A 17,026-nucleotide genomic window follows, 5' to 3' on the forward strand; every position below is an offset into this window, starting at 1 on the left:
ATAGTGTGGCCTCACCATTTTAATTTGGAGAACCCCCACAATGCAGTGATATAGGTGTGCATAAAACTCTTGGTATATCTGTGCTTAAAGGACCGTTCCTTTTTGCACATCAGAAAACTGGAAGCCTCTGAGTTTAGAAGCAGGTGAATTACTTCAGTGTGTGTGTGTGATGGCAATTTACTTTTTGAAACCAAATATCCTGATTTAGACTGAAAAAGAAGAGATACTTATGTGCCCTACAAAATAAATAAAATCCCAGGAGGGTTAACCATTTCAGCAGGAACTCAGCCAGCTAGATACTCATGTAGAAACCCCTTTCCATTGTGTTTTTTTTTTAACTTGTCTGGAAAATTTACCACTAATGCAGCTAGTGCTGGCCCCTTTCTGACAACATACTAGCCTACTGGTCTCGTGTCACGTGAACCTTACTCGCTGCCACATGGGAGATGAACGGCGTTCCTGGCCCAATCTGTGGGTCACTATCCTCTCTAATTCAGCAGTGCAGCCTGTGGAGCCTCCCTATCATGTGCGATGCTCCCTCTTGCTCTGAACAGATCGAGTCTTCTCAAGAGTGTGCTTCCTTGCTGCTTTAGCTGAGCAGAGGGAGGGACTGGGGCATGAAAGGAAGCCCATCCCTTCCCTCGTGTACCAAACACACTTCCTCCATTGGGCAAGAATGGTACCCGCACAGGCGTGGCAGTGCGTTGTGTCGTTGTTAGTCTCCGGTGTGATTTGACACCTCCAGGGAGGCCTCTGAAAACAGACGGATTGCACGGTGGATGCGATTCAGGTTTATTCAGCCATTGTTGAAACTAAAGAACTTAAGAGAAATACATTTTCATTTCTTCTGTCTTTACCATTAGTCACTCGGCATCTGAAGAGGCCTCTGGCTCCGACTCTGCAAGCCAGTCTGAAAGTGAGCAGGGCAGTGAACAGGGCAGTGAGCATGGCAGTGATTCGAACAGCAGTTCGGAGTCCTCCGAGAGCCAGTCCGAGTCCGAAAGCGAGTCGACGGGCTCAAAATCCCAGCAGACCCCGCCTGAAGCCAAGGAAAAGCCAGCCTCCAAGAAGGAAAGGATAGCAGATGTGAAAAAGGTATCATCCCCATCACGTTTAAGGAGCTACATATTGCCACGCACTGTCCACCCCTCTGCTCAGAATGCAAGACACAAAGCGGCGTGCTAGCAAAACCGTGGTTGACTTCCTGTCTGCCAGCTTTCTAAACCCAAAACACCAGCCCTTTTTACAGTTAGCTTCCTTGAGTACCTTGTCAGTCAGGCACTGCCCGTGTGCACTGTGCCAGCCTGACAGCTTGAGATGTATGCTCTGGGAGAGGAGTAATGACAGGATTGACTGACATGAAAGAAAGAGGCAGACATGAGAAAGGCTTTGCCAAGCCCCTGCTCACCTTCAGGATGGTAAAAGTAGTAATGTGTCATAGTGGAAAATGCCCAAAGATGAAAACCTGGAGCTAGTAGTCAAGGGCGCTGCATATTATCAGGGAGTTTTAGCGCCATCATTTGTGTACCTCAAAAAAGAAGTGGATTTTTTACTGCCTGATTCCTTTTGGGAAATGGTTCTCAACCATTTTTTTTTTCTCCCTATGAGGGCCCTTCCTTCAAAATTTCTCTCCTATCTCACTGTGATCACTCTTCCACTTAACAGCATGGGAAAGGCAGGGAATTGCACTTGCTGATGTTTCTGCTCCCTGGCATTACATTTTCCAGGTTGAGAGCTTTCCCCTTGTACAGAAACAACTAAGACTAACAGATTTATCTATGTTACTATTTTTAAAGCAGTTATCTTTTTTTTGCAGCCTTGATAGTAAAAACATGGTGGGGAGCGGGCTGAGAAAGATGAGACTAGGTTTCTGTTTAGGAGTGGGAACCCAGGAAAGATAGCAAACTAACAAAAACACTCAAGTCAGATTAGGCAGTCTCTGTTTTCCTGGTGTGTGATTGTCGTCATTTCCATTAGTGTTTGCAATTCTAGATTGCAAAGTCAAAACACAAAGGGTGTGGCCAGATGATCAAAAAATGCTGTTCAGTGGTGACTGCCTTGTGTGTCTGCTCTTCCCCCATGGTAAGTGGAAGCAAAAATCACTAAACTCAGCCCTCTTTCAGTGAGAGGTGACTACCACTGTGTAGCTTTCACTTGCGGCAGGGTAAAAGCATGCACACCAGCCATTCGCTGCATGGGAACTAAAGTGTGATAATTCCCCACTCCCTCTTATCTCTCTGAAACGTTCGGCCATGACCAATATATCCGTGCAAGTCTCTTCTTGGAAAAAACAACTTTGTTTGCCAGGCTTCGGGGAAGAACTGTGTTGAAAGCCTAAGATGTCTGCAGGGAGAGAAGGAGCATTCTGGTGGTGAACTACTGAAATTCAAATCCTTGTAAACCATTACAGTGCCAGCTTAAATCTTAGTGTTCAGGGGGGCAAGGAAGGGTGCATGTGTAAGGTGGTAACAATAACACAAAACTACACTTTCTGTTTTATTGTTGTTTAGTGGGGACCAAAGGAAGTTGTCCCTTCTTCCACTATGAGCTCTTGGCAGCATAAGGCTAGGAGAGAAACACATCCATGGCCAGGCTTCTATATAGCATGAGCCAGGCAAGGTTGCAAAGTGAGCCTGCTGCCCCTGAAAGCCCAGATGCAAATGTGCTTAGGCCAGGCAGTTAAGTGTGGGTGTGTGGAGTCTATTAGTGCTTTGTGTCAAAGCCTTGTTTCGTGTAGGTGGGGGAGGTTTGCTTTCTGCTTAGTTGTTTGTAGCTGTTACAAGCAGACAAATCCCTTAAAAACCCTGCGGTATAATGAATTACCACATCATGCATGTATATGACAGTGAGGTCCAAGCCCCGGCAATCAGCATTGTATCAAAAAGAAAAGGGGGTCACAGAACTTGCTCTGGGAGCATTACTATTTAAAAGGTGATCTCTTTGAATGGACCTCTGCGATTAACAAAAGAAATCTTTAGCCAGCCCTTTATTCCTAAGTATATTCAGTGGAATCTAATATCTTCTCGTGTCACATCATATCCCCATGTAAATGTACCAGCCAATGCTGGTGGGGTGCAGCACATACCTGAATCCTAGCTACCACTTTTGCAGCAGTGTAGAAGTGCTGATCCACATCAGCAGCAGTGGATACAGTTCCTAGCTTTACTGCTCCCAATGTTTTTAAGCTTCCTTTTCCTGCATATTGCTATAGAGATGAGTATCATTGAAAAGTGATAAAAATTAAATGAGAAAAGTAAGAGGTAACCAATACAGACTCATGCAGGAACATCTAAGTAGCTTGTTTCACTGATATTGGTGTCCCACGTCCCCAACACAGCCGTGCAAACATCTCCTTCCAGGCCAGTAGTTCTTGTCTTTTTCTCCCTCTCTGTATAAAATACAAGTCATATTTCTGTAAACGGTTTCCAAAACACTTTTTTGACTTGTTTACCACAAACTTTGTTTTTAGGACACAACTTTTACCAATAATTAGTTTGGCACATTCATACTTGTGCAGCTTAAGCACATTCACGACCATGCATTTAGGGGCTACTAAGCAGCCACACCATCTTACTTTATCGGGGAACAGCAGGACTTAGAAGTACGTGCAGTGTGCAGCATCCACAGTAAGTGGGACAATGATTTATGCAATGTCCTCTTACAGGATGCTAGGAGGAAGGACTGGCCCATGTCATTATGCAGGCATTTTTAGGAGACCCCATCTACATAGAAAAATCTGCAAACTAACCTTATGACAAGGGCAAAACCCTGTTAGCAATCATGATGGACCATGTTTAAAACCAATCATGCCATTTACTGTTTACCAACCCAATTACCAGTTTCAGATTGGTCTCTGGGGCAAGAGTGATGAGCTCTTGAAGTAATGAAGTTCACCTGCTCTGATTAAGGCAAACAGAAATCCAGCTGCTTTCTATTATCCTACATCAGCAGGAGTGGCTACAGTTCCTGGCTTTACTGCTCCCAGGACCCCATAAGATCCAGTTAGTATCCAGATCAGAATACAAACCTCAGAGCTATCCTGGGTAGCATTTTTTGCTTTGGTTGCTGCTGGTGACCCACATGTTTCTGGGAATGGGGTGGGAGGATGTAGCTAGCCAGGACATTTTCCCTAAGGTAGAAATAACGGGGGGGGGGAAGGGATAAGATTAGAGAGATTTCATCTGTTTTGCTTTTTTTTGCAAAATGGAAGGATTTTCCTCCTTTGTTCCTGCAGGATTACTTGGAGTGCCTGGTCCTTCTAAAACCTTTTGTCCTGCAGAAGGCCTTTTGAAGTAACTTGGAGGAAAGACACGTCAGTTCAGATGGCTCAGCAGAACCTCCCATTAAAATGTACTGTTACAAAACAGTGATTGGCAAAGAGCTAAAAAAAAAAACCCAGCCACCCAGACAACTCCACCCCCCGCCCCCATGATGCTTTCAGTTTTGTTTTACAAGTTTCCAGAGCTTATCTAACTGACCCTTGCCCCTGATGGCCCCTCCTGGTTTCATATCAGTTGATCAGAAATTCATTATCAAACCTCTCAAAAATAATAGCTATAATTGGGGTGAAGCAGGCCTTCTGATGGTCTGTTTATTTTGCAGATGTGGGAAGAATATCCTGATGTTTATGGGGTTAGGAGGTCAAACCGAAGCAGACAAGAGCCGTCGCGATTTAATATAAAAGATGAGGTAAGGAAAAAACAAAAAAGATGAGATGAGGGAATACTGAACATATAAAAACAAAAAAGAAAGAAAAGGACAAAGGCAGTTCAAATTGGTGTCACCTTTTAACAAGCACTGAGATCTATGCTGATCCATGGATGTTGGGTTTTGCAAAATAAGGCCCCAGTCCTGCAGCTGGATCCATGTGGAAAGAGGCCCATGGAGTCAGTGTCCCTGTGGGCGTTGAGGTCTGCATGTGCTGATCTGATTGCTAGAGACGGGTCTTAATGCAAACCATGCTCTGCTATAGAAACATGCATCAGAGAAAGGGAGGCTTTTTGTTAAAGGAAACTTCCCAGAAACACCTTACAACAATAAAACAGTTTTTGCTCTACGTCCCAGAGTGTATCACAGGGGAAAAATGCATTTGTTTGTATATTCAGCTTTATGAACCATCACTTTTACATCTTTTTTTTTTTTTTTCTTTTTTTTGGTTGAATTTTTGGAATATTTGCGTTTCAGTTTAACGTGAGGGACAGTGGTGCATGAGTTCAGTATAACCTGGCAGTCAGAACTCTAAATGATTCTGTCCTGCAGAACATGAAGAAATGTAGACATTAGCTGTTGCCATGCTCGTGCACGTTAAATGGTGTTTACCGTGTAGGACTTTTCACGTGCACTTCTCCCAGCAGGTTTGGCATCCTTTTTGCTGTTTTATAGAGGGGGGGAAGTGAAAGAGAGAGAGAGGTTCAAACCAAGGTTTTTGAAAGTTGGAGGCCTACAACTATGATCAGATACCTACAAATAAACAGCCAGGTTTTTCAGAGGAGCGGGATCCCTGTTGAGTCCTCTGATAATCAGGCTATTATGGGCAGGTGTTTTGTGTATTTGAATGGCTAATAATTATGCACATAGGTTTGCAAATTTTTGCCTAAACCGTGATGTCAGTGTCACAGATGAGCGCATGGAATCTAGGTTTCCTGACTCCAAGAGCCAAACTCCAGAAAATCCTGGACTCGCGCTGAACGTCCCACATAGCAGCAGCAGCAGGGGAAAAAAGGCATCTGGCACCTCATTGACTTAGCTTTTGTTTTCCTTTTCAAGTTCCGCAAAGCCCAGACTCGCTGGCGGCCTCTCTGTGCGATGCCCCAGCATGCACTATGCTGGCGATGTCACACCCACCACCGATCTCCGCTGCAGAGCCGTGTGCCCTGTAGGGGGCTCAGGTAAGTCCCGTCTTTTTTTGTTTTACAATATTACGTGGTTTTGCAAATGTTTGTTTTCTTTTTCGATATCTTCATTTCCTACCAAACAAGGCACCGTTTTAAAAAAAAAAAAAAAATCCGAGATGTAAAAACTTTGCTATACCACACAATATTGTAAAAAACAAAAAAAAAAATCCTTCAATTCCTCTCACCAAAAAAATAAGAGAAAATTTGCAACCAAATTCTTCCCCTCCACCCAAAGCAGGACTGATTGATTCCTGTAGGGCGGCTCCCATCTGCAGCAGAGTCCGATGGAGGGTGTGACCGGTCAGTAGCACAGCGCTGGGGCTTCACAGTGAACAGAAGACGGAAAGTCTTGAATTTGGAAATGTTAACTGTGGAGAATAGTTGCCCTTGGGCTCTATCCTGTGTAGTGCTGAGCACTCCCCGTTCCCAGTGGAGTTGGTAAGAGTTGAAAGCACCTAGCACCTAATGAGTGTGCTTTGTAGCTTGCAGGATCAGACCCTTTGACAACGGCACTGTTTTTTTTCATTTGATGTCTGGGGCTTCCAGCACAGTGCAGAGGAGCTTTTCATCTGCACTCTTTCCTAAAGTGTTTGTGCAGTTAATGAAATGATTCGATCAGGCAGCATCCCAGGTTGAAATCCTATCAATACAGAACAGAATATCTCCAGTAGCAGCTCTTTCAGCATTCCTGTGTGCTGCCCTAAAGGGTCTCCTAAACTCTTGACCTGAAGGGATTGCTTGAAAGGTTAGATAGTCTCTAGGGACCAGTCAGTTGCTGGTCTCTGCTGAGCCTGCTGGTTTGGGCAGGGTTATTTTTGTGCTGTGAATGCTTCTTCCTCTGGGAACTGAACTGACACCATCGAACATATATCACGCAAGTCACCCAGCAGACATCAGAGATGGTAATGACTTGCCATCTGTACTGGTTTGGGCCAGAAGGTTAGGAAGTGAAAGAGAAGTTTTGCATGTTTCTTAAACGTTTGTGACCGTAAAGCAACGTCCAGGAATGAAGAGGCTTTGTGAGAGCTTGAAGTAAGAACAGTCCCCACCCATGCCTTCTCACTTTGAGCAAAAGGGCAGCATTTCACACCAGAGGGAAGTGAAATGTTGACGTTTGCTTTTGCTATTCTGAGGCATTAAGTAAATTAGCTTGCACTTGCGAATATAACTTAAGAAAGTTGTTTCCTGTTTGGAATGAGTAAGAGCCTACAAAGCTGGAGGCTTGTGTTACAGCAGGAGTCCGCTGCTGACAATTTCTTGATTCGTTACTATTTTAAAAAAATCACAGTTTTGAATGTATTTTTATCCGCCGCCTTATTATAATGTGTAACGTGCAAGCTCCTCTACTGCTGCCTAGTGGAATACTTGGTTAGGCAGGGGAAACCTAACCTTTCGGTCAGGATTCTCCAGCATTTGGAGTACAGCACAAGATGACACCTACAACCAAAGGGGAAGGGAGTGAGGGAGGGGAATAGAGAGCTTGAATGATGATGAGCTGAGCTGGACTTTTATTACTGTTCCTTATTTGTTAAATTCTGGCTTTGGACCTGGTCCTGTGCAAGACATAAAATGGACAAGGCCTTAGTCATTATAATGAACTTAGGGGCACATCTGGAATGGGAGCACAATCTTTCAGGGACTTATGTAGCTGCCTAACTCCTTTGTAGTCTAAAACGGGACCTGAAGTTGCTACCAAATGAAAAGTGGTGGGCACATCTACACGTTGCCCTATGGCGATGTAGCGATGCACTGCATCGCTGTACGGCGTGCTACGGTGACATAGTGGTCGCATGTGCTTACGCATGATCACCAGCTATGTTGCCGTAGTGGCACGCTCCTCGGGTGTAGTGTGCTGCTACAGTGACGCAGCGGGAAAATCTACCCATGTGCCACGCGCATGGCGCAGTAACCTCCCATTCTGTGCCGTGCTTTACTGCTTCCAAAAGGCAATGTGTGGACATGCCCAGTGACTCTTAAAACTTTTTATTTTGCAGTGTGATCTAAGCATACTCCTGTAGGCCTGTGAACACACTGCTTGATACTTGCTGGTTTTTATTCTGGATTACTAAAAAGGAAGGACTGTAGATCACAGAGAGTCTAGCAACACCTTAGCGCTTCTGATCTGTAGTCCTCAGGAACAGGCAGCATGGTTGTAGTTTTATAGTGTTGCTTACATGAACAGATGTTTCAAAATACAATAGAGCTAAACAATGCGGGGAGACAGAGAAACATAAAAAAGCTAGTTAGGGAATGAGTCATTTAGCGGTTTTTGCAAAAGATGCGAGAAATGGGATGGAAAGTCAGAAAAGCAGGAGGCAGAAGTCTGTTTCCCGTGGTAGAAAGTCACGGCTGCTAAGTAAGCAGGAGGAAAACTGAGAAGGCCAGTGCAAGTTAAATTGGAGTGAAACAGAGACAAGTGAGAGATTTCACACTGTACCTCTAGGGGAGAAAAGCTAATTGGGTTAAAGCCATTGTTCCACCACCCCCGGTCTAGGCTGTTCCAAGAGCTAAGTTAATAGACAGCCCATGCCTATCAGTTTTGGGAGCAATGCAGCTCCCTCTGTCCCCACCTCTACTTGTCGGCCTTAAAGGGCATCTTTGGAAGGGAGAGCATTGAAAAGTTAGTTTATCTCTGCCTGATGGATTGCCCCACTAGGCATCCGTAGGCTCTCTCTCTCCCTTTAGTTCATGCACAGAGGGGAAAAGTCTTCCCTGGTGCATTTAGAGCCCCTTTTGGTCACGTTGCCTTTTTTACTTGGCCAGCAGAGGTCAGAGTGGGGAAGAAAAAATCTCATCCAAGTTTTGTTAGTTGGAGCAAATCTGTGGAGGGCTTTTGAACGGGATGCTGAAAATGACATGAAGGGCGAGTTAAAACAAAGATGGGCACGTGCTTGCTTTTTTGTGCGTCTGGAGCAAGTAGGCAGCAACTTCCTGCATGGGGCCTGGAAAAGCGGGGTCAGATACTGTTGAACGGAAGGCGAGGTTCGTCCCGAATAGAGGAGGTGACGCAGCAGAAGATTTCTGTAGAGGCGGAGCTGGGCCAAAGGGCGTTTATGAGCAATACTGCAGACGTGACAGTAGGCCTGTCTGCCAACCCAGGAGGCTGTGGGAGCACAGGGAAGACTCAGGCTTGGATGAACTCAGCGTTAAACAACTAGCAGACAGGTGACTCATATGGGAGGCTGGCTGAGCTTCAGGGAATAGAGCTGAACTCCAGACTCATGTTACCCAATGGCTGTATCTGAACAATTTAGCCGAAGGTGGCTGAGATGAAGCCACAGGGTCCCTGGGTCAGAGCAGAAATATACAGAAAGCTGGGGAATCATCCAAGACTTAAGTATCACTCGGGTAATTTTAATGGTAACAGAAAGGCAATTGAATGGGAGGAAATAGAGAAGGCGGAAAATTGAGCCTTGTTAGACTAGAGGAAGAGCAGCCACGATTAGAGCGCAGCAAAAACAGTTGCCCTCTCCACACTTTATCTTGTATGACGCAAATCTCTGTCTACAGAGTGAAAATATAAATTTTGTTATTTGTATGTTATCAAAAGAGAAAGCGAAAAAGTAGATGTGCAGCAAAGGAAAGAGAGAAAACGTGCTCAAAAAAAAAAAAATCCCCAAACTGGGGATGGAGGAAAGCGCAGTGGGGATGAAAGGGTTTGGAAACAAGGAGAGAAGATAACTAACAAAAGGGACCAATGGTTCTAACCAAGCATATTGTATTATACTTGTTCAAATACTAGAAATCATAGAGATGGGCTCATTTATTCAGTGAATGACGAGAGGCCTGAAATTAGAAGATGTAGTTAGTGTGATGCAGCTCGGCATTATCAGCCAGCCCTTGTCTTGTTAGATAGCGGGGGGTAAGGGAGGGGACCAATTTTATGTTTATTGCAGATAACACCGTATGCTGGTTCAGAAATACAGATCTGTTGCAAAATACAATTCATACCGTGTTAGATTGTCATGAGCAAAATGGGCACAAAACACAGCAAGGGGTGTTTGTCTTTCTGCCAACCTAGTCTGTGGCTAGGATGGTGTTCAGTGCTTCAGATCAGCTTAACATAACCCTCCACTTAAGCAAGGAAGAAAGGAAATAAATGACAACGAAGGCAGAGAAAGGACATAAAAGTTGTAAGAAAAAACAGGTAAAAGGGGTATGTTCCCAGTGTCCATGGGATTGTCTCCTTAGTGAACATCCTGGCCTGTGCCATTTTAAAAAGTTGTTATATTAATGCCACTCAGTTGTGAGCTTTGTTTGCTCTTCTCCGTGTCATAGGATAGGGATGGATCATGCATCGAGCACCTCCAGTTTCCATGGAGTTGGGGTGTTCAAGTTTCTCTGGAGCACTTGAGCGTCTTGCAGCTTCCAGTCTAGGTGGTATTTGCATTGCCTGAAACACACCGCAAGTTTTGGTGCAAGAAGTAGCTTGTCAAATTGAGTATACAGGAAATATGAACGCTATCTCATGTCTTTCCCAACATCAGATGGCAGAGGCCAACATTGTTTTAGATCGGGGTGGCCAACCTACAGTATGAATGCCACAAGTGGTGTGGGAAGCCTCTGTGTCTTGTGCACAGCAGATAGTGTGGGGAGCAGAAAACAGCAGCAAATCCAGAAGCGGATTGGAGTGGCACTTGGGGAAGACATGGGGATTAATTTGTGACATGTCTGCCTAAAAGGTTAGACTCCACTGCTTTAGAGAACAGTTTTCTTAGGTGTTCCTTCCCAGGAGTGTTTAAAAATTACTGCATTTGACACCTCAGTCTTTCATTGCTCATGGTACAGCTGTTGTACGATGGGTTGGATGTGCAGACAGTGCAAATCCAAGTATCAGCATAGAGTGAAAGGATATACTCTTAGTGAATTGCCAAAGCCATTGCCAGTAGCAGTATGTCCCAGTGTTGTAGCAAAAAGTGGTTTTGGAAGGAGAAATGCAAACGAGCAAGTTGCACAGAGCAAATCTGACGTGGCTGTTTCTGTCATTCTGGCACGATCTGGGCCACATTGGACTGTGTTTTTTCCTATGCTGGTGTTAATGCTTTGTGTTTGTGTGAGGGTGTCGAAACCAAAAAGAAAGGTGATTTGTCTCATATCAGAATCTTCTATTTTGGATAGCTTCTTTATAGGACTGCTCAGTTTTTAAAAAAAATGAGGTTGGGCATATGGCTCAATTGAGTTTTTAATTGTCTCAGCACCTCCAAGTTAATGAACCTGATGTTAAAAAAAATATGGCAGTTTTTAGAGAATCCATCTCTAACTAAGAACTAATTGCAAGGAGTGATTTAATTTCATGAGGATTAAGAGGAGGGAAAGCAGCAGAGTATCCTTTTTGTTTGCTCATCTTATTAATTATTTTTACTGAGGGGAAAAGAAACGTGATTCTAGCAAAGTTTCCTTTGCTTTGTTAAGACCTCCAGGTCGTCTTTGGGAACTGGATGATGAAAAGTTGGGTTTTTATTTTATTTTATTTTAACTGTATAATTTTTACATTCCTAACATTCCTAAAATGTTTCCATCTGTCATTCTGAGCTTAATTTATACGTAAAGAAAAAAGCCTGAGTTTTTTTATTGATGAACATGACTAGTTTTGATTTTTGTTGTCCTTAAGTGTTCAAAGATCACGAATCAGGACCCTCAAACCTATTAAATTGGCTTCAAAATCATGTGATTTTAAAAATAAGTGTCGTCTTTGACCTCTAGTTTTTGCGTCTTTTAGGGCATGCTTGGGTTTTTCTCCATGACCATGATGGGCAGGAACATTTCTAATGAAGTGGCTTGATTTCAGGATCTAGGTCCAGATATCTCAAGACTCAGGATAGTCACAGTGGCTGGCATGCATTCTTCATCACTGCCTCATCAGGCAGTGGCCTAAGAAAATAGCTGAGCCTTAGTCATACACTATCCCCTGAAAAGTACTGAGTTTTGGCTTTGATCAAAGAGCACAAATATCATCTTCGCATTCAAGGAATGATCCTTAATGTTAAAAATGTAGAAGTTGTTAATAAATGCATCCTAGCTTATCATCTTGTCTCCATGGTGCATCTGCAGCCTCGGACCTGGAGGCAGTAGCTCAGATTTCTCTTGAGTTGAACCTTTAGGAGACAGTATATAATGTGCATCTTGCTGCTGCCATCAGGTGTTTTTTGTGCTTAGAGACTGATGCTGAGAGGTAGGTGGGATGCGTAGCCTGTTGCTTGTCTGGGCTCAATGAGTCCAAGATCCATGTTCTACCAAGGCTTTTTGTCCTTTCTTCTGAGTTGCCTTTATAATCCCTTGCATTTAGAAAACAGTCACATTTTTAGTCTTCAGGCCACTGAGTGGTGCTGGTAGCTGCCACCTTTTAGTAACGTGGTCACACAGTTGCATCCCATTTTAATTTTAGTATCACAAGAGAGAGTTCATGGGCTGCTTTTGAGCTGCTTTCTAGCTTAGGCAGTCTGTGTGTTTCAGTTGCTTCCGAAAGGAAACTGTGTGGAATAAAGTCTACAATCTGATCTCTTTTTTTAATTAAAGGCAAGTAGCGAATCTGAAAATGAGAGCCCCAAAAGAAGAGGCCAGAAGCAAATGAAAAAAACGTAAGTTTTGGTGGAGCGGGTTTGGAGTCGGTTTGGTTTTATTTGACGTCTTTGTAGAAAATGGGCAGTCAGTTATATTTGAGGGACACAGCTGAGAGAGATCAAAACCTTATGAAGTAATTCTGCTTATTAAAAATGCGTTGGATGATTAACCCTGAAACAGCAAGGATTTTGGTGAGAGAGATCTTTTCTTGGATGAACTGCATGGTTAGGATAGAGTTAGACAAGCACGAGAAGCAAGACTTAGACCATGCAAAGCAGTCTGTTCCTTTTAGCAATTTACATCCTTCATTTACCTTTTTTTTTTTTTTCTTTTTCACATAACCGATGGGGAAATTGCATTAGTTTTCTTAGTTAGTTAGTTAGCTTAGTTTTCCTCATCTGGTCTTTCACCTCTTTTGTCTGGTGCTGTTGATTTTCACGTTTTCAACACAATAAAGAAAGCTGACTTTTGCAATCCTAAGCAAATGTTCTTGTTCATGGCAAAAAATCATGAATTTGTCTCTAGATACATGAGATTTTTATGATTTTTTCTCTCTCTCAAAAAAAAAAAAAAGAAAGACCCTTTACAAAATTTTAATCCCAGTAGACTCACCTATATTCCTCTGGATTTGTGTAATATGGCTGTATTCTTGCAGTATGTGCTAATAAGCCTGCTGTCAACAAGAGGGGCTTCCATACTAGTGAACACTTTGAAACACTGACATGCCACAAAATGTAGTTGCTTTTCTTTAATGTTTTTTTTTAATTACCTGCTTGCAGTTCAAATGAGATTGTATATAACATAAGACGCAATAAGGTTAGGAGAGAACCTAGACTATATGAGATCCTACATAATACAGACCACACTCACTAAGCTGAAGCCCATACTTTTTAGAAATATGAAAGCAATGTTTTCAGAAACTTCCCCTGCAGGTTTCCCAGATCAGCTCAGAATGCCTGAGCGGAAATGAAAAATAAAAGGAATGAAAGTCCCTACATATCAAATCATTAGAAATGCAGCTCTGTTAAGCATGTCACAGCTATGCATTTTCGGCATTTTTCTGACCTCAGAAAATATGTAATTATAGTGTCTAGGTGCGTGGTGGAAGTAGGGGATCATAGTGTGAGATCCAGGTGTTTTCCCTCGAATGATGAATCTGGCACTGCTGGTGCTGAACTTTCTCTCTTGTCTAGCTCCAGTCCACGGGCACGAACCCGTGATCCAGCTGACCTGAATTTCTGTGTAGTCAGCTGATGTTGTTGAAGTGCAAGTGTCCCTTCTGATTTATGTTTTTGACCGTAGAAATAAATGGAAAAGGGAGGTTTCTGGGGAAGAGGAGGATGAAGATGGAGGGGGGCAAGGCACCAGTGCAGAAAGTGAACCAGAGCCGAAGAAAGTTAAAGCTAGAAGACCTGCCCCAAGAAGGTGAGAAGGGATAGGGTTCACTCGTTTTCCCTTTGATATGGGATGTCTCTAACTTCACTGCTCCAGAGATACCTGGTGAATGACCTTCTGTAGGGAACTGCTGCTGGGAGCCTGTATGTGCAGGTGGAGCCAGTTAACATGGAGCTGAAGCTGTGGAGCAGCCTCCCATGGGAAGAGGTTGGAAACCTCATCCCTTGAGTAATTTAGAAGTGACTGAAAAGTACGCTGAAGGGACCAGTCCTGCATTGGGGTGGAGGGGGAAATCTCTGCAGGCCCATGCAGAGGTTTAATATTGTTCTCAGTTGTGGTGCTGGGGACCTGATTCTGCTTTCCGTTACACCAGTTTAACACAGCTGTGTGTAATCCGTTGATCTCCATGGATTTGAAGGGGAAATGGAGGATATTGAGATATGCACATCCTGAGGGTTGGGCAGCCCTGTTGAAATAGGCTCCGTGCCTAAAACGTACTGTATTACATCTTCCTATTCATAATCATTTTAGAGCAGTGGCCAAAACCGGTGTTAAAAAGCCCCACAAACCCCAGCGTGGGAAGAGGAGAAAGAAACAAGACTCATCGGAAGATGACGATGACGATGATGATGACGAGACTCCAAAAAGGCAAACTCGCCGCCGAGCAGCCAAAAATGTCAGGTACAGCTGAGCTGCTGAGGCACGTTGTGAGCAGAGCAGGGACTTGGGATTTGGGCCACCAGCTGGTTGACAGCATGAGTCACGGCAAGGTCCCCAGCTAACTGGTATGGGTGACTTGCTGTGTTGCATGTGCACCCACTGATTCTCACACAACCCTTCCCACAGGATCAGGGCCTCTGATAGTTAGCCTCTGTAGCTCATGATGTCCATTATATTGCTTACTGGTCTATCTCAGTGAGGTGTTGGGAAGCTTCATTAATGTTTCTGGTCTGCTCTGAGGTCAGAGGAAGGGTGCTACGATAATGCAAACTTTTGGATGGAAACGTATCAGACCTGCAGGGTATCAACCTGCAGAATATTTGCCCACGGCTAGAAGCTCGCAAAGGTTGAAACAGGGTCCCCAGCATCTTGCGGGTCCCTTTCCAGGCACTTGGCACTCTGTGGGGCTTATGGTTCTGAGCGGAAATTAACCTTTCATTAATGAAGGATAGGAAGAAACTCTGTAGGCAGCTTTTTGCATAACTCTCTGTTGCTGGTTTTATTGTACCCCCTTCTGGCCCTCGTGAGAGGCAAGGGTACAGGACCAGGTGAACTGCTGCTCTGATGCAATATATCTATCTCTGTCTCTTAAGAGGCAGAGTAAAATTTCAGCTAGGCTGAATGGGGACTCTGAGAAACTTAGGCATTGCACTCAACATCAAATCCTAGCATAAATGCTGGAGGGGTCTGTTCAATCCCTTCCCCTGCCACATGTGTTTGGCTGTAGTTTAAGAAAGTTAAGGACATTTTCTCATTTGAGCTTGGTCTTGTACAGTTACAAAGAAGATGATGATTTTGAGACTGATTCGGATGACCTGATTGAGATGACTGGGGAAGGAGCGGACGAACAGCAGGACAACAGCGAGACCATTGAGAAAGTCTTGGATGTCAGGATTGGAAAGAAAGGAGGTATGTTACTTCAGGGTGCCGTGTTGGGTTATGAGTTTGCTCACATTTGCTCTCTGAGTCTTGTCGGCAGGTGTAATGCTGCTGCATGTTTACTTTTTCCGGAGGGCAGAGGATGTTTAAATTCCATAACCTCTTTCCTCTCTCATTTCCATTTTCATTTTATGTTGAACGTTTTTGTTTGTAGCAGTACCTTTCATACAGTCTGTTCCTTACAACACCTAAATGTTCCCTGTACTGCCTGACAGTTTCCTGTGCATGTGTTAGAAACCTGCAGAAAAATACGGGAGGCAGGAATGAAGCAGGTGCTTCCTTCTGCTGCCTGTTTTCAAAAGAAATCCGCTCAGCTGGTATAAGTTGCTTTAAGTCCATTGCTGGAACAGGAATACTTTACAGCAGCTGGAGCCCTGCCTCCAAAGCTTTTGCATGATTGAACAGCACTAGAACGTTTTAGGAGAGCTTTAAAAGGTGAAGGAACAAAACACTTGTGACAGAAGGGTTTGAGGGGGATTCTGGTATAAGGAGAGACTTTAATGTGGTTATGGTAGGTTCAGAGATGCTGTGGGACAGTGGTTTCCGAACTGTATTCCACAGAACCCCTGCGTTCATGACAGGTCATCAGGGTTTCTACAGAGAGACTGGGGCTAATAACATATTGGGCTAGGAGGCAGTACTCCATCCTTGTCAGGCTGGGTTGCCCAGGGCTGTCAGCTCACAGGATAGGGGTAGGAGCTGCGCAGCAGCAGAAGTGATTTGAAACTTTCTTGTCACTTTAGGACATTTGAAAATCACTGCTGTAGGATATTATTCATGTTCCTGCAAAGATGCACTAGTTAGGAACTGGTCCCTTCTCCGGTACAGCTCACTTTGAGCACTTGGCTAACAAATGTATCAACTGCAGCCCAATTTTCTTCCAGCCACTGGTGCATCCACCACCGTGTATGCTACGGAAGCCAATGGTGACCCGAGTGCTGACTTTGACCCTGAAAAGGATGAAAGAGAAGTTCAGTACTTGATCAAATGGAAGGGCTGGTCTTACATCCACAGCACGTGGGAAAGTGAAGAGTCCCTGCAGCAGCAGAAGGTGAAGGGTCTGAAAAAGCTAGAGAACTTCAAGAAGAAAGAGGAGGAAATCAAACAGTGGTATGTTTCCCTGGAGACAAATGGGGTGGCAGACACGGGAGGTTATTTCACGCCAGGCAATACCTGAGCTTTGCCAAAGTGAAGGGTCACTTCCCCTGGGTTTTTCTGTTCAAGGATAGGCCTTGGAGAACTTTTTTCTTTGGAAGCTGTCTAGTGGAAACAGATCTCTCTCTAGAGAGTAATGTAAGGTGCAGTTTCTGGTAGGAACGTGTGTGCCAGATGATCCCAGCAGTATAGTCTTGCTAAAGTATCTAAGTGAACTAGGGATATAAATCCTATTTTCAGTGATGACTTAAGTGTTAATTCCATTGACTTTCCATAGGACGTTGTTTCCTTTGGACCCAAGTGACTTGATAAGCTGTTTGGGCATCTAGGTCCCATTGGATGCTTTTGAATATTTGAATATT

The 17,026-nt window shown here is 44.0% G+C and overlaps 1 protein-coding gene across 6 annotated transcripts in view; it reads left to right on the top strand.

The window, feature by feature from the left end:
- Positions 1-17,026, top strand: part of CHD2 (chromodomain helicase DNA binding protein 2) — a 71,514-nt gene that overhangs the window by 14,608 nt on the left and 39,880 nt on the right. For 3 of the 6 annotated variants that reach the window (XM_019533762.1, XM_019533761.1, XM_019533763.1), the window contains exons 3-9: positions 864-1,095; positions 4,603-4,689; positions 12,411-12,472; positions 13,758-13,880; positions 14,382-14,531; positions 15,346-15,479; positions 16,394-16,619. In XM_019533762.1, the coding sequence (XP_019389307.1) occupies positions 864-1,095; positions 4,603-4,689; positions 12,411-12,472; positions 13,758-13,880; positions 14,382-14,531; positions 15,346-15,479; positions 16,394-16,619 (1,014 nt within the window). Of the gene's footprint in view, positions 1-863; positions 1,096-4,602; positions 4,690-5,747; positions 5,889-12,410; positions 12,473-13,757; positions 13,881-14,381; positions 14,532-15,345; positions 15,480-16,393; positions 16,620-17,026 lie in introns of those variants that run through there. The other 3 variants (XM_019533764.1, XM_019533766.1, XM_019533765.1) reach the window with 3 other exon arrangements.

This window comes from Crocodylus porosus, unplaced genomic scaffold (genome assembly GCF_001723895.1).
Source record: "Crocodylus porosus isolate Cpor-Errol unplaced genomic scaffold, CroPor_comp1, whole genome shotgun sequence".
NCBI lineage: Eukaryota > Metazoa > Chordata > Crocodylia > Crocodylidae > Crocodylus > Crocodylus porosus.